The following is an 18,365-nucleotide window of genomic DNA, read 5'->3' as shown; positions in this document are numbered from 1 at the left end:
CAGAAATATCGTTATCTATTGCTTTGATTTTGTAGATTGAGAGACCGTTTTAGCTCTCAATTTTTATTTTTTTTTAGAAACAGAGACTGTTGCAGTTGAGACTATTTCAGTTGAGATAGCGCTATCTCATCAATGCATGGGGCCTTAATGGAGAAATTGTTTGATGGACTGATTGCCTCAAGTACTGTGATGTAGGATAAAAATGGAGAATTTTTGTATTTTATTTTTATTATTTTAGAATAAGATTTTGTTTAGGAATATTTTCGTTTAGGTTTAGAATTATTAGCTTTCCGTATTAGGTTTGATTTTGATTTGTACATTTATTAGGATTCTTGGTCTACAAGAATTAGGATTTTATTTTAATTAATTAGAAAATATCTTTTATTTAATGCCTCTTGTTTTGGCATGATTTGTTATTTCTTTTACCGTAGGATTTCTAGGGTTAGGGTCTTATAAAAACGACTGTAACCTATTCAATTATTCAACTTTTAAACTTTTAATCAATAATATTAGAGAGATTTTCTCTTTCTTTCTTGTGCGCAAAATTTGCTTGTTGCGACGAGTTGTTTATCTCGTTTGGACTAGTACGCATTCCGTTGCGTCATACTGCTTCCCGTGGACTTTTCACCAAGGCGCAATAAAAAATTAACACAGATAAAGGTCTCTGTGCTAATAAAAAAGAAAAGAAAAAAGACATCTCCAAATTTCGGGACCACGGTAGAGTTTGTCCTGTCGTTAACTTCAGGGTCTGAAACTTGGTCGAAGTGTGCGCAACCTAGCTGGACATCCAATTATTAATTATTTTTTTTTCCCTTTTGGCGTTGGTTGAATTTTGCTGTGTATTTCATAGGTAGAGTAGCTCAAAATGGTTTAGAAAAAATTGGTTAACTGATTGCTTTTTCCATGACCATTTGCAGACTAATGAGATTCATAGAACTGAATTTTCGTGTACCAAACAAAAAAAATAGCACCGAATTTCAGCCCAATTGGATTCCATTGCTTCCAAAGACAGGGTTATTCTGTACAAGGCATCGTCTACTAGACTACAAGTGGTGTGCAATTCCAATGATGTCACATCTCAAAAGCTCTTTCCAGAAAGAGAGGATATAATTGGCAGACGGTTGTGAAATGGAGTTATTTCCAAAAGAAAAACAAGAAACTAGCTTTCAGAAAGTAACTCTGCTTTGTCCAAAAGAAGAACATCAAAATTCAAAAGCAAATAAATAAATAACGTTTTCTCTGGAGATTTTTGGTAGGGCAGGGTGTCCCGGATCACTTGTGCCTTGCGCACACCTCTGACTATTCCGTATAGTCTCTCCCACAGCCTATCACACGCTTACGCGTTGGAGTGAGATGACCTCAAGTTTGTAAACCTACTTTTCCAACAATGTTGGCAGCCGAGTAATCAGCGGCCTGTGGTCCAATCAGATTTAAGCGGACCAAATCGTCAATTATTTTGACTGTGAAAGTTTGAACACTTGCATTCAACGAGGATATAAACAGCCATTTTGCCAAGGATATAAACCTCATTCTTGGCACCTTATTCAACCAATACAGAATTCTTGTGGTACTCGGTCACCAAAATTTGCTCTTAACTTCCATCCATTCAAGCAAAGATCAACATTCACAAGGGTTTTATGGATCACCAAGACGGCCAATTAGGAGCAAAAGAGCTATTTCAAGCTCAATCTCATATATACAAACATGTATTCAGCTTTGCAAACTCCATGTGCCTAAACTGTGCAGTTCAGTTGGGCATTCCGGACATAATTCACAACCACAAGCAACCGATAACTCTTCCCGAATTAGTCTCCTCGCTCCACCTGTCGCCGGAAAAAACCAACTCTATCCAACGGCTCTTGCGCTTATTAGTGCACTTGGGTTTTTTCGCCACAACAAAAGCTAACACAAATGAAGGCGATCAAGAAGGGTATGTTCTCACACCATCGTCTAGGCTTCTCCTAAAGAGTGAAATCACCAACTTGTCCCCATTTGCTCGAGCGATGGTGGATCCGGTTCTGGTCACTCCATGGCAGTTTTTGGGGGATTGGTTCCAGGGCAATGAGACAACAGCTTTTGAAACAGCACATGGGGTTGGAATGTGGGAGTTCTGTGACCAAAACCCGAAATTTAACCACACTTTCAATGAGGCAATGGCCAGTGACTCCAAAATGATGAACTTTGTTGTTGGAGAGTGCAAGGCAGTTTTCGAAGGGTTGAGTTCATTAGTTGATGTAGGTGGTGGCACTGGACTAATTGCCCGGATCATTTTGGATGCGTACCCTCATATAAAATGCACAGTGTTTGATCTCCCGCACGTCATTGCAAACTTGCTGGAGAGTAACAACTTGAGCTATGTTGGAGGTGACATGTTCGAGTCTATCCCTTCCGCGGATGCCATTTTATTCAAGGTAGGCCAATACTTCTCTTTCTCAGCTCCAGTATTCAAACCTGAAATGAATTGAGCAAATTTTAGGAATCACTTGGCTCTTGGTCGATAATAATACTGCATTTCAGCTAACACCAATCATCTCAATACATGTTTATGGTCGATACTCACTCCCTCCAACCACACACCCACACACCCCCCCCCCCCCCCCCCCCCCCCCCCCCCCCCCCTCAACCCAACAATTGAGGTGAATCCTAGCACACTTGTATATCTAAGTTTTTTTCTTTTTTTGGATAAGTTCTTTCTTTTATGAAAGCTCAAACCAACGATGCAACATTCTAGGGGCATACGCCTGATATAAGAACCACTACCCTTCACCAGGGCTTCCTTAAAATCCTATACACACACGTAGGACAAATGAAAAGATGGTACAGATCAGAAACAAGAAAACCAACCTAGCAAACATGCAAACTAACAAAGACACTGAAACCTCCCATTATCTAAGGAGTATACTCTGCTCAGCTAGGCCCCAATTTGGACAAAGGAACTTGTTAAGCTAAGTTGGTTTTGCCCTCCTTTTAGTATTCAAGAAATCCACGATATTGTTGACAGTTTGATTGATAACCAGCTCTTTCCTGCTGTGCCTTGTTCTGAAACACTTTTTGTCCTGCTGATAGGGTACTTTTCATGGTTAGGCTATGGAACCATCCCCTTCCACATATTTCAAATCTGCTCTATACCTCTTGCCAAACTCCTTTGAGTAAGAAGGCTCAAAAATTAGGTGATCCATGAGACTCTCTTGCAGATTATATAAAAGGCAGTACATTGACCACCATCCCTGAACTAGCAAGTCAATCAGTAGTACTTAATCTTTGCTGCACAGCCAGCCAAAGAATTAATGAAGGCCTATCTAGGAACATTCTTACCAAACCAAACTGCCTTACTCCATTTCTGGACAGGTAGCTCATGCCTTATAGCATTCCAAGCAGAGCTTACTGTGTAGATCCCACTTGAGTGAGGGAACCATCTCACTGAGTCTTCCTAGTCATATTCTGGCACCAAATCTTAAGTGTCTTGCTTATAACGATTTGGGTCACCTTGTTTGTTTGCCTTGGCCGTCTCCATCGTTTTGTGAATAACGGAGGAAACCTTGGCATTGAGAGACACATACGAAAGTTCACTCAGATAGGCCAAACCTGTTGGAATTTGTCCCACATTGGTTAATTATCACCTCGAAAGCTAGTATATGAGCCTGGGCAGCCTCTCCCCTCATTGCCAATTGACTTTGAGTTGGATATAAAGTTCCCACAAAACCCCCCATATGTCAGTATTGTTGTGTGTGTTTAGTTTGTCGCCCAACAATTCTGATGGAAATTAAACTTAAAAATTGAAGCAACACAAATTGGTATTTCTTTATGGCTTCTAATGGTATAGTTGAACGAATGGCAGTGTGTTTTGCACAACTGGAGTGACGAGGATTGCGTGAAGATTCTAAGGAGATGCAAAGAAGCCATTCCAAGCAAGGATGAAGGAGGAAAGGTTATAATCATAGACATGGTGATAGATAGGGAGGGAGATGTACATGACATAGCTGAAACAAAGCTTGTTTTTGACATACTCATGATGGTTTTGGTCAGTGGCAGAGAGAGGAATGAGAAAGAATGGGAACATATCTTCTTGCAGGCTGGCTTTAGTCACTACAAGATAACGCCCATCTTTGGTTTAAGGTCCCTTATTGAGGTATATCCTTAAGTTATTACTGCCAAATTTTCTACCACTCCACTTGCGAAAATGGTCCTGTACTAAATAGTTAAGTTGGTCATTTTGTTGAACTTCTTGTATTGATAAAGTGTTCGAACTCGGATGGCAATGTACGTGGGTAACATTTATTTTGACGTTTTTTTTTCTCTCGAAGTTTTTCTTGATAGCCATGTTTATTACCCTCAAACAAATTATAGCAGCCATCCAATTTTTTTTCCGGTCAATGCGATCGACACGGATGGTTCGGATCAGACTAGCTAGTTTTTTAGTCTGGCCAATGTATACTTAACAAACCCGATTAAGTGAACGACTTCTACCAAATTACGGGCCCCGAAATCAAGTCCAATTTGGGCACTGCGTTTTCTAATGTTAATTGTCTTTGCAATCTTACATTATGGGCTCACCTAGATCCCTTCTTTATGATCCTAACTGTTCATTTACTATGGTCATCGAATAGAACGTCTACGCAAAAATTCATATTTTTTGTACACCCACAATCACTTCATCAATGTCACAAAAATTGGTTAGACCTTCTATTTTTACCTTTGAACTAAAGTGTTTTGATCAAGTGGCTATGAGTGTCCCATTAACTTAAACTTTTAAGTGGACATTTTACTCGACGAGCCTACAACATAACCGGCTCGAAACATAACCGGCTCGAATCATAAGAAGGGATTTTTTTTTTGACAAAACAAGAGGGGACATATGAGCCTATACAGGCAAGCCCAACGGATCCAGCCTAGTGATCTTGATACGTAGGTTTGGTCGTCCCATTTCTGTTTACATTTACAGTGACATTCTCGTCTTTTTAATTCACGAGCTCGTGGCATCATTTCGTCTGATCTGTCCATATCTGATCCGATACCCGCCCCGAATGAATCAGTAAATATTGGAGATCTTTTCGGAGACTGGATAGGATATGGTGATTTTTTCTGAAAATTTCCGAGTATCAGGTACGAGGTAGGGACTGAATTCATTACCCGTTTGCTTCCTGCCTCGCCCTGTCCTTGATTCCCCGGAATATATGTACACCTTTTAGTATTATTTATATTTTTCTAGGGTTATTTCTCATTCCAACTCCCCAGTTTTTCAGAGCTATACATACCTTCTGTGCTCTACTGCTCTTTATTGTTTGATTACCTGTATTATAAGCAAATTTATCTCATTTTACTTCAGCTTCAACAATAAAAAGTTTTTTTTTTTAAATTCTGCTTCTTATTTTGAATCTTTTATTCTTTAAAAATTTCTTTTTTACTCTCTATTATTTAGCAAATCTGATTTTTTCTTCTTTTTTTAGTAAAAACTTTGGATTCCCGTTTCCCGTTTGGGGTGGGGATGGAGGAAAGAAACAAATTCTTGTTGGAGATCGGGGCGAGGCAGGGAAGGGATTCGGGATTAGTACTCTTCGGCTCCGATCTGTACCCATTGCCAACCCTAGTTGTGGTCCCCTCTTAAGTTGGATTTTGACTGGCAATCCATTCGATTTGCATGCGTTTGTATATGCCCACATGGCCACATACTGATTTTTTTTGTCAGTAGAAAAAACAATTTCACTTGTCCATTCATGCTTGAGTGTATGTATTGTATCCACACGCAGCCCGCACGGGTGGAGAAAAGAACAATGTGAAAGTCGGCGTACATGTTTGACAAACGTTATTAACATCTGCATCGATCGTGATGTGAATGCAAGACGCATGTGAGTTTGCCTAAACCGCGGGGTCGTACACCGTGCATAGATCCGTCTCTTTCCCGCGTCGGACACACTTGTTTTCGGAGAAAACACATGACAAGACGCTCAGGTCCCGTTCCAGAAACTTTCTTAAAAAATAAACAGTCTATTTCACATTTTCAAACTCAAAAATAATATAAATGAAAAATAATTTTTTAATTTTTTTTCACCGTATAAGAGATCTTGATGGGATCTATCAAACAAGATTCATATTGATTAGAAAATTATTTGCGTAAACATATTATTTTTTAGCTTGAAATTGTCTTCTTAAAAAATAAGTAATTATTTAAGATTGTAGAACGGAGCCTCAATGACTCACAAAGACACGTGGGTTCCATACACACTCAGGGCCGGCCCAAGGTATTTGGATGCCTTAGGCCAAGTAGTGGAATAATGCCTTATATAAATTTTTTAATTTAAACACAATAAACAAAAATACTTTTCTATATATAATTTTCAATCATATTATTCAACATGGTAAATATTTCGGCCGTAATGGCTTGTACGGTTGCAATAGTATTCGTAGACTCAAGTTTGAATCACAGCAGCCCAATTTGTGTGATAGGAGGGAATTTTTTTTTGGTAAAAAGACACTACAAAAAAGTACTTTATCAGGATTTGAACCTAGGCAACTTATGTAAAAGAGCAAACACTTTACTATTGAACAATCAAAAGAATTTCTATTATGGTTACACATAGAAAATATATATACTTATTTAGAAAGAGTGCCCCATTTTTGGCTCAAAATATGGAGGCCCAAAACGGCAGCCTTTTGGGCCTTTCCATTGGGCCGGCCTTGTACACACTGTGTCTACTGTTTTTGCTCGTGGTTATAGAATTTTTGTTCGTAAATCGGCGCGGCCGCCGATAAACGCGTCTTATTAATTATCTGCGTCTCTTCATCAGGTCAATAAAGTCTCTCTCTTTCTTTTTTGTAATTTCATCGAAGTTCACTAAAGTCTCTCAAACGGCCAATAAAAAACTGAAGAGCTCCTGGAGAGGGCAAATTCGTCAATTCCCTCCTCTTACCACCCCTCCGACTGTCGTTTTGTCCTTTTAATTACACGTCATGTCATACGTACGAACAACAAGGTCGTGGAAGGGTCCGAGATGGCGCTCTGAATCAGCAGAACCGTTGACGGCTTTGACTAATTAACCTGCGCTTCATGGAAATAGCACCACGGTGCATGACACTACCTTATTTTAAGCTCGTGAAAAACAACAGAGCCTCAGGTCTCCAACGCTCCAACACCTTCGGGCACCTAAAATCTAGAGAGAGAGAGAGAGATGGCTGAAGAAGAAGAAGGGCAATGGACCCTTGAAGTTACACCAACGTGGGCGGTGGCAATTGTTTGCTTTGTTCTGATAGCGGTCTCCTTACTCATTGAGTACGGTCTACATCTTTTGGCCAAGGTATGCTACTGATTACTCGTACAAGGATATTGGATTACCATTCACCTAATGATTAGTGGTGCATGTATATATAATGATTATATAAAGAGTTTAAGCACAGGGAAAATTAACTGATTGTGATGATGATTTGAATCAGTACTTCAAGAAACAGAGGAGGAAGTCTCTCATTCAAGCTCTTGACAAGATTAAATTAGGTAATCATCACAATTATTGATCATCCTACACGGGACAAACTTTGCGAGTATGTTTTAATTGCTACTCTAATCTCTCTCTCTCTCTCTCTTGTGCAGATTTGATGCTTTTGGGATTCATTTCTTTGTTCCTGACTGTTTGCGAAAAGCCGATTGCGAATATCTGTATTCCAAGGAGCGTGGGCGAGACTTTTCTTCCATGTCCAAGAATGAAAAGTGATGGGGAGGAGGAATCCAAATGTGAAGAGCAGGTAACTGACAGAGTTAATAAAAATGGAAAGAAAATCACATTTCTACATTCTGTATTTATCATGACAATTGAATCGAAGTGTAGTAGTATTGTGGATTGCTTTGGGTGATTCTTAGCAACATGTGTTTGTCCAATACAGTGAAGGTTGTTTCTTTTTCTTGCTTTTTTCCCTTTCCAAGATACATTACGGCGGAGGTGACCCGAATATTGCACCAATTAGCTCATGGCCTAGGACCCAGGCCGCCATGATTTTTTGGGAGCCTAAAGCAGTTGTCCCTTGATCTTTAGCTCAGAGACGGCTCCAAGACCTACTCCAAAAAAATTCTTGGAAAATGCAACCTTAGAAAACCTTGCACTGCAACTCATACCACATAATTTCCAGTGCAAGTCCAGAGATTGGATTTTATGTTCATGTTTTCGTCACTTTGAATTTTTAGAACGTATATAAGCTGGCATATTGTGTGTGATTTTCAGCTTATGTTGTTCTGGTTTTTTTTGAACTTGTGAACAGGGAAAGCTTTCTTTCTTGTCCAGAAAAGGTGTCCAAGAACTCCAATTGTTGATCTTTGTTGTGGCCTTCTTCCATGTTTTCTCTAGCTTCCTTACATTCAGCCTCGGTCTAGCTAAGGTAATTTTCTAGGTCACCCAGCTGGCCTTTACGCTAATTCTTGTCATTGCATATTCTCCTGTACGTTTTAGTATTTTCTTGGTTGAGGTGGGGATTCTCTATCTCCAAATTTTCATACCTTGTCCAATGCGTTATTAGACGCCCGTATTGCACAAGGAGTACATTTTGAAGGGACATGTGAATTTTTTTTCATTCAATCGAGTGTTCGGGCAAGCTTACGCTTACCTTAGTTGATTCTGAGACCCTGAAATTAACGACCATGTAATTTCTCTAAGAGTCTTCAAGGATGGTGGGAGTTAAACCTTGGGCCAGATGAGATTTTGGGTGAGAGAATTCTTGGCTTGTTCCTCCCACTATAGATTTTCTCTTGTTGAATGGTGAAGACAGTGTGGGCTTTGTAAAATGGTGTCAATCATTCTGAGATTTGTTTTTCAACCAATTAACAAGTCAAAGAGAAAGGGAATTTGTAAAAGCCTTTGAAAAAGGAGTCAATTCTTATACAATGTGACACTCTACCAAACTATGGGTTCCACAGATACTGTACTTTTGAAAAAGTCGGAAAAGTTTGTAACCCACTTTTGACAATGGGTAGTCCTATGGTACACACCCCTTATTAGGGGGTGTACCGTACGCATTATGATTTTAAACCCTTGGATTTCAAAGTAAGTAATCCGGACCATCCATTTATTAAATCAATTTATAAAATAAAAAAAGGGCTCAGCAGGTAACAGGTTGTTCACTCCTCCTTGACTTTCTCTCCCTCTCCCTCATGTGTAAAATACTACAAATTATATAACATAACCACAATTGTTATGACAACACAAAAAATTGACACTTTCTTACCACAATATGTCGTACCAAAAGAAATCGATCAAAAGATACTAGATACACAACCAAAATATATCGTAGCATAGTCAATAATTATTATACCCAAGCAAGATACATGTCTAAAATATCACAAATTAAATATTATATAACTTAACATCCTAACAGTCCTGATTGATCATTTTAAAAATACACTCACTAACGACATTTAGACTGTACAGTTAATTTATAGTATTTGGTATGAAACCTAGTCCTCTGTTATAGTTGAATGTAATGTAGCCATGCGACTGTGACACAATAATAACGATCAAATCCGTTGAATTTTTTATGTTTGTTGATTAAGCCACCTACGTAAATTTTTGTCTCAATCAGGTTTAGAAAGCTCCATCATCGGCACACAAATTGAATAATAGAATGATATTTTCCATCCAATTAAGTGTCTAGCTATAAGCCATCAACTTCATTCTTGGTACGAATGACTTATTTAATATTATGTAAAAGATAGACGATTTTGATAAAATAAAAAATAAAATAAAATAAACACCTTACGTGGGGCTCAGATGGTGCATTATTATATTTTAGGGGAAATTACAGTAAGCCCCCTTCAACTATACCTCGGTAACGAGTTGCCCCCTTCATCGTTTGACTCGGACACTTAACCCCCTTCATCTTTTATCGCGTGACACTTAACCCCCGATATTTTATCTCGTGACACTTAACCCCCTTCATCTTTTATCGCGTGACACTTAACCCCCGATATTTTATCTCGTGACACTTAACCCCCTTCATCTTTTATCATGTGAGCAGTACATGACCATATTAATGACAGATCGTGCCCTTATAAATACATAAGTGTTCCAAATTTCAATCCGTTTGAACCCGGGAAAAGATTTTTGTTTTCTGATCATGTTATCCTAAATGGTCATAATTAAATTTTGACTCTAGGACTTTGGTTGACTAGTCCTAAGAAATTCGTAGAATCAAATATCTCTTAAGGCTAATCAACGAAAGCCATAAAGTCAAATACCTCTTTATACCATTTATATATTTAAAAATATGGTTAAAAAATTAAGTGTTCCAAATTTCAATCCGTTTGAAATGGTGGAAAGATTTTAGTTTTTTGATCATTTTATCCTAAATGGTTATAGTTAAATTTTGACTTTATGGCTTTAGTTGATTAGTCCTAAGAGATATTTGATTCTACGAATTTCTTAGGACTAGTCAACCAAAGTCCTAGAGTCAAAATTTAATTATGACCATTTAGGATAACATGATCAGAAAACAAAAATCTTTTCCCGGGTTCAAACGGATTGAAATTTGGAACACTTATGTATTTATAAGGGCACGATCTGTCATTAATATGGTCATGTACTGCTCACATGATAAAAGATGAAGGGGGTTAAGTGTCACGAGATAAAATATCGGGGGTTAAGTGTCACGCGATAAAAGATGAAGGGGGTTAAGTGTCACGAGATAAAATATCGGGGGTTAAGTGTCACGCGATAAAAGATGAAGGGGGTTAAGTGTCCGAGTCAAACGATGAAGGGGGCAACTCGTTACCGAGGTATAGTTGAAGGGGGCTTACTGTAATTTCCCCTATATTTTAATGTTGTATTGAAATTGAACGACGAGATTTGTTGAAGTATGAAAATTTAAGGACTAACTATGTAATTTATCCTAAAAAATAACAACATTCTTTTAAAAAAAAAAAGGAACGAAGGGTGTAAGACATGAACCCCAGATCTTTTAGATAAATGTCCAAATTTCAACACTTTATCACTATGGTACACAATTTAGAATTTGTAATTCTAAATGCTATTAGTTATATAATATTTTCTTGTATGTATGGGCTTTATTTTCAGGCTAAAAATTTGAGAAGACAGAAACCTCAAATGCCTCCGTCCTAGTGCTGGGCCTACACTTGTAAATCATATTATAGCCTATGTCATTGGTGTAAATCAATATGTTGACTATAATAATTTTTTTTGAAAGAAAGTACAATGACAATAAACTTACAAAATTATTTAGATTTTACTTCCACGACCTAGTTCCAAGGACCGTCATTAAATTTTGATTGGTATGCATAGGATGAAGGTTTGACACCGATCCATGAGTCAAATATATAGTGCCAATTGTTAAGTGCATCGCCCTGAATATTAATAAGATTGGGTATTAATGTAATTAATTTCACCAATTACAAAAAGAGGAGTAATTTTCACAATCTATTTTTTGATATTCACACTTATTTTTTTTGTATTCCATTTTAGTGTCGAAAGTGTATGCATTTGAGACAGTAGGATAATTATTTTTTTAGTGACCTCTCATTTTTTCACGAAGGAATTTTGATTTTTTGAATTAAATTTTGAGGAGAAATAATTTGATTTAGACAATATTTTGAGAGGAAATTGTAGTTATATTAAAAAATTTGGGTATAGTACTTACTTTTTGGTGAATTTCTTGGATGAAAATTTTGTGCGAGAACTTCATTTTTAGTTTAAATTATTGAGATATTGTGTAGGGACAAATAAGAATTTGAAAAAATAGTATGGAGGGAATCGAAAATTAAGATAATATGGTGAAAATTTTAAAAACTAATGTGGCGGGAATTGAAAATAATTAGTGGTATGTATTTTGCCAATTATAATTATCGTTTACTGAACATTCCGATTGAATTTTTTTTATACGACACGTTGTGGGTATGAAAATGCCAATTTATGGTATTGTCATAACAAATTTGGTTATATTACTAAATTTGTGGTATGAAATTTTGTTGATTATAACTATCGTTAATTGAACATTCTGATTGAAATTTTTTATACAACACGTTGTGGGTATGAAAACGTCAATTTATGGTGTTGTCATAACAAATTTGGTTATATTATTGAATTTGCGGTATGGTATTTTGTTAATAATAACTATCGTTAACTGAGCATTTCAATTGAATTTTTTTTATACGACACGTTGTGGGTATGAAAACGCCAATTTATAGTGTTGTCATAACAACTTTGGTTATATTACTGAATTTGTGGTATGATATTTTGTTGATTATAACTCGTTAATTGAATATTCTGATTGAATTTTTTTATACGACACGTTGAGGGTATGAAATCGTCAATTTATGGCCTTGTCATAACAAATTTGATTATATTACTAAATTTGTGATATTTTAGACATGTGTTATTATGAAATATTTTAATTAATTTCATTTGGTACGACACATTGTGGTAAGAAAACGTCAATTTATGGTATTGTCATAATAATTATGGTTTGTTATATAATTTGTGGTATTTAAATATATTTTCTTTTGATACGACACCTTGTGTTAAGAAAATGACAATTTTAGGTATTGTCATAATAATTGTGGATATTTTATAAAATTTGTGGCATTTTACAAATATTTTTGGCTTGAGTATAACAATTGTTGATTCTGATACGACATATTTTGATTTTGTTACGGAATATCATACGAGTCAAAAAAAATTTGGTACGATTCATTGTGGTAAGATAATGCCAATTTATGGTATTGTTATAACATTTGTGGGTAACATTATTTAATTTTTGATATTGTACGCATATATTTGGTTAGGGTATAAATATTATGGATTTCGGTACGAATAATTATGGTTACATACTAACAATATTTTTTAATTATGGGTAACCTGCTAATGACCTGTTCAACCGGTAAATTTTAATGTACAAGTCGTAACTAGAATCATAAATATGCATTCAAAAACCAAAAATCAGCATAATGAAAATCACAAATTGTCATAATTTAGACATACGGTATACCCTGTGTACCATAGCTTCCTCCTTTGACAATATGATCTTGCTTTCTGTTGTGCAAAATTTTCCAGATGAAAAGGTGGGAATCTTGGGAGGCAGAAACAAGGACATTGGAATACCAATATTCTAATGGTAAGTTAATTTGCTATTAGGACCTCAAACATTACATTAATTGCGACCACTACGCTGACTCTCAACGAATCATCTAGATCCAAGAAGGTTCCAGCTAATTCATCAAACGTCCTTCGGGAGGCGACATCTACAATTTTGGAGTGAATATCGGCTTCTTCGTTTGCCGGTTAGTTCTTGCCCCAAACCTCACCCACCACCGTCTCTAAGGCAGAGTTTGGTCAACTGGAATGAGGATGGAATGGAATAGTGTATCTTTCTCTAAATGCTCATGAAAACGTTTGGTTTTCTAAAGTAACAGAATGTACATAACAAGTGAAGTTGTCATTCACCAATTCAGAAGCATGGTCATTCCATTGGGAGGCCAAGAAAATAACCATTCTATTCCATTTCGAAACCCTTCCAGCGAATCAAACACTACCTAATTTCTTTTGCTTATTTTTTTTGATCGGCAGAAAAAAATAAAAAGCAAATGGAATTTATTTTGCTTATTTACTCCTCTACTACTAGATAAAACGGATACTTATATTTCTTCCTTTGGTTTTTAGGCTTGTTTCCTTCGGCAATTCTTCAGATCTGTCTCAAAAGTAGACTATTTCACTCTTCGACATGGATTCATTATGGTACTCCGATTTATCAACCACAACACATCCTTTCGTTATGTTAACATGAAATGTTTAGTCACGAAAGTTTTATCTTCGATCTAGGCCCATTTCGCAGAAGGAAGCAACTTCGATTTCCAAAAGTATATAAGAAGAGCTTTGGAAAAAGACTTTGGAGTAGTGGTGGGAATAAGGTACTACTACTGTAGACAATGGATGACATTTGATGATACAACATTTGATTTCTCAAGTTAATTAAACCTTGATTTTGTTAGTTAACCGCAATTGGATGCTAATTTTTGTGCAGCTTCTGGATTTGGATCTTTTCAGTAGTTTTCATATTCCTAAATGCACATGGTAAGGCACTTAACCATCCTGTACATGTTTTAATTTCCCCTTGAAGCAGAGAAAATGAGGTCACAAACCAAAGCAATATTAATTCCTAACTGCTTAAAATTGCTGCAGTGTTTTACAACTACTTCTGGCTTCCCTTCATTCCATTGGCGGTAAGCGAACTGCGCAACTTGACCAAAAAGTTCTTCTTATAACACCAACAATTGGGAAACTTTCGAAAGGCTAAAATGTTTTACGATTTGAAATGCAGATGCTGTTGATAGTTGGGACGAAGCTACAAGGGATCATAACGAGGATGTGTGTGGATACTAACGACAAGTCTCACGTAGTTAGAGGAACGTTGCTTGTTAGGCCAAGCGATCACTACTTCTGGTTTGGCCGGCCAACGTTGCTTCTCCACCTTATGCACTTCATTTTATTTCAGGTGAATGACAAAGACTTTCTTTCCAATGTGTTTGGAAGTACTTTCGTGCACGACATTTCTACCTTATGAATTCCGCCTTGAATCTCAATTCTCAAGGAAAAGAAAACAGAACTCTGGGATTTTCTTGTCAAGCCCACAAACATGTTTCCTGGCAGTACGAATTAGTAACGCCACACGAAAGTAAATCATTTAGTATAAGAACTCTGTCGGTTTAGTATCGCAATCCATTTAACAACTGCCTTGTTCGCGCGTGTTAGTTTTCTAAACATGACATTTTTGGGATGTGCAGAACTCCTTCCAATTGGCATTCTTCACATGGACTTGGGTAAGCACCATAACTATTTCTACCCGAATCATGTTGTCGTTTTGGCAGAAAAGTCCACTCCTAAACATCTCTTTCATCGTAATTTATTCGTTCTTGCTTTTTGTTTCGATCAATAAAATTAACATTCCTTTCATGGAAACAGTTCAAATTCGGGATAAGATCGTGCTTCCACCACGAAACTGAGGACATAGTCATAAAGCTAGTCATGGGATTGTTGGTTCACATCCTCTGTGGCTATGTAACTCTGCCTCTATACGCTCTAGTCACGCAGGTATAACTCTAAACTACGACTATTCCTTGTCCTTTTGGTTTTTTTCTTCGTCTTTTGTTTCTCGTATTTTTCAAGATTCGTTAGTACTGATTTTGTTTTTTGTAACAGATGGGGACGTCGATGAGGAAAGCAGTGTTCACCGAGGGAGTGGTGGAAGGCCTAAAGAGATGGCGGGTAACGGCCAAGAAGAAAGTAGCTCTCAGGAACAACTCAGCACGCCGATCGTTGGATGCTTCCATTACTTCGCTTGACACTTCTGCATCTTTCAGTACTGTTGATGGTGTTTCCTTTCATGTAGAACTAGTTAATCGCTTCGGTGATGCCCCTGATACCGAATTTTCGGCAGTTGAAGTGGGGGAAGATGATAGTGTAGGCTTGGTAGCTGCATAAACAACAGAACATCATCAAAAATTGAGTTCATTTGAGGGTTTTGACTTGGGCAAAGCTCTATGATTTTTCACATTTTCTCCTCAGTTACTTGTCTCTTCATATTTTCTTCTTCCAAATTGAAGGTGACATTGTTGGAACTTGGAAGCCAGGGCTCTGATTCTAGCTAGCAGATGTGGGATTTTATAGAGCATGCACAGTCTCCTTGCAGCATGGATTAATCAGTTCGAGTCCATAATATTGACGTACTAAGCGGAAATCTAAACTAGAACTGATTAGGCCCCGTTCCGCTAAAAAAAAAAGTACTGTACTTATTTTCGTATTGTGAGAGAATAACACGTCTCATAAAGTGAAAAATAAGTACTTAAAAAATGAAAACCTAAGCGGAATAGGGCCTTAGTGTGTTAGACGCTTGTTTTGCACTTGAGTCCTACAATGCATCTGATGCCGAAATTTTAATGTTCCAGCAAACTCTAAGCTATAAAAAGGAACACTAAAAATCCACACAAAAAATAGGAGTAGTAGTTTTGGTTCAATTTTGTGGAGGTATGCTATAGTATAGGCTATCAATGGTTAAGTCTGTCTCCTATCCTCCTTTACCCATACTTCCATTGATTAGGAATTTCCATTGATTAGGAACTAGACGGGTTCAGTTGGGGATGTGTATTTTAAAACATGGGTCTTGAAGCCTTTCCAAATCTTCCCTACAACCTTTGTCCCACGTTGCTTAGATGAAAGAACTTCAAACCCTTTAGGGCTAGTTTGGATGCCGGACTGAGAAGGGGTATAAGTTATCACCCCTGAATAAGACCTAGGCCCATCTCTATACCCTGGTTTGGGAAGCCAAAACTCTGGAGTTTTTGTTTATCTCCCTCTCCTTGGTAAGACTGGAGAAGAGGGATTTGGGGGTTTAAGGTGTTGTTAAGTTATCCCCCAATTCCTTGAAAATTGGACGATTTTACTCCTCCTTATCCCCTTCCCCCACCCCAAACCCACTTGGGTTTTTTCGATTAAGACAGCAAAACCTAAAGAAGAAGAAGAAGAAGAAGGACAATAGCATATTGGAGAGAGGGAGGACGAACCAGGCCAGGCTTGACAATGAACAGAAGACATTCTTCTTCTTCTGCCGTTCTCTCTCTCTCTCTCTCTCTCTCTCTCTCTCTCTCTCTCTCTCTCTGCGCGCGCACGCGACGGCGATAAGAACAAGAGGAAGAAAATAAGAACAAGAGGAAGAAAAGAGCAATGAAAAGTTATTGTTTATGTTTGGTTGGTAGTTTAGTTTAGTTTAGTTTTGGTAGTGGGTGGAGAGAGAAATAGGGTAATGATTGGAAATAGGGGTAATGATTGGAGAAAGATAGAGAGAGAAATGAAATTAATAATTAGAGATATAGGGTAATAATTGGAGAAATATATAGGGTAATGATTGAAAACAAAACTAAAACTAAAACTAAAACTAAATTGGCAACCGAACAAAGTTGATGTGCATGTGTGCTCATGTGTTCCATAAACCCCACTCATCCACACTTTAAAACACATGAAATTATCAAAAAAAAAAAAATTGAAAAAACGAATTTTAATCATTTATGTTTATTAAATTAATTAATTAAATTATTATTGTTTAATTATGAAAAAGTAATTAATTTTTGTAATTTTATATTTATCGTAATGAATAATCTAATTTACTACTGCACAAGGGCAAAGAGTCATTTAACATGCAACTTTTTATATTATTCACCCTTCCTTATACTCCTATGTCATCCATAATCCAAATCAAGTATTATTTTATCCCCTCTCTCAAATACATCATTCAAACCAGCAACTAATTGATCCTCCCTCCATAAAAGTGGGTCCCCCCTTCATAAATAATACTCCGTTCGTCCTTTTTTAATTGTTCTGTTTTGTAACTCTAACTTATTAATGAGACATCATCATTATACATTTCATATCAACTTTTATCTCAACTTTTCTTACTTACCCTCTATGGAGACATCATCATTACACTTTTACTCACTAACTTTTCAAAATAAAATTTATTTTTAGGGGCAGAATGGAAAATGCACCAATTTTATTCACTAATTTTACAAAATGGACACTTATTAAGAGACAATCCAAAATAAAATACTGAGCTCTAAAAAAGGGACGGAGAAAGTACTCCTTACTATCTTATCCCACTTCATATATAATACCCCAAATTCTTTTCCCACATCTAAACAGACCCTTATAGTACAAAACTCTTTAGTAGGTTTTGGGAATGCGGCTAGACACAAGGAGATGTCTCGTGTGCTTGGTGAACTTTACACCCTTTGGAGTACAAAACTCTTTGGGAAAATTGATCCGGGAATCATCTAACTGGGTGTGCGGCACTAATTACTCGCACGCAGGGTGGTACACATCTGCTCTGCCAATTTTTGGGCCTTGCGCATGTTCTACTAAAATTCAGAAACGTTTTTATTTGGCGATCAAGAGCTTAATTACCAAGCTAATTAATTTGATTACGCGCAAATTGATTTTTGATTTCGGTTTCCAAAAGAGCAGATTTTCCACCCTTCGTTTTGGCCATAGAAAGGCAGATCTACAACAAACTGTTTTACGAAGAGCAAGAAGGCCGATTGTTTTTTGTATTGCTGGTCTTCTTTCGTGCAAAGGAGATCGAGGCAGTGGTTGTTCTGGGCTGTTTTATCTTAGGGACGGTATGATTCACTGCTTGCACAGAAAGGATAGAGCCGCAAAATGTCTTAAAGATAGTGACCTAGTCCGCAACTCATTTCTGTACAACAACAGATTTATTTCGATATTTTTTCGGTTTGCAGTTATGATCGAGGTAATCTGTTCTAATACTCTTTGATTGTTTCAACAGGTTCTGTTATTGTTGTTGTATGATATGGTATATGCATAGATGACCAT

At 37.1% G+C, this 18,365-nt stretch overlaps 2 protein-coding genes across 2 annotated transcripts; both read left to right on the top strand.

Moving 5' to 3' along the window:
• The first annotated feature begins 1,467 nt into the window (after positions 1–1,467).
• LOC131314185 (trans-resveratrol di-O-methyltransferase-like) lies at positions 1,468–4,303 on the top strand. The gene is made up of 2 exons (XM_058342680.1): positions 1,468–2,411; positions 3,839–4,303. The coding sequence occupies exons 1-2, from the start codon at positions 1,638–1,640 to the stop codon at positions 4,139–4,141; spliced, it is 1,077 nt and encodes a 358-aa protein (XP_058198663.1). The 5' UTR covers positions 1,468–1,637; the 3' UTR covers positions 4,142–4,303.
• Positions 4,304–6,967: 2,664 nt separating this feature from the next.
• On the top strand, positions 6,968–15,609 carry LOC131314201 (MLO-like protein 12). The gene is made up of 14 exons (XM_058342707.1): positions 6,968–7,292; positions 7,429–7,486; positions 7,583–7,734; positions 8,245–8,361; positions 13,041–13,101; positions 13,179–13,267; positions 13,647–13,721; positions 13,806–13,894; positions 14,008–14,057; positions 14,166–14,206; positions 14,305–14,478; positions 14,768–14,803; positions 14,946–15,074; positions 15,183–15,609. Exons 1-14 carry the CDS (start codon positions 7,167–7,169, stop codon positions 15,462–15,464), a joined length of 1,479 nt encoding a protein of 492 aa, XP_058198690.1. The 5' UTR covers positions 6,968–7,166; the 3' UTR covers positions 15,465–15,609.
• The last annotated feature ends 2,756 nt before the right edge of the window (positions 15,610–18,365 follow it).

This window comes from Rhododendron vialii, chromosome 13a (genome assembly GCF_030253575.1).
Source record: "Rhododendron vialii isolate Sample 1 chromosome 13a, ASM3025357v1".
Taxonomy (NCBI): Eukaryota; Viridiplantae; Streptophyta; class Magnoliopsida; order Ericales; family Ericaceae; genus Rhododendron; species Rhododendron vialii.
This window is presented reverse-complemented; position numbering and strand designations above follow the sequence as displayed.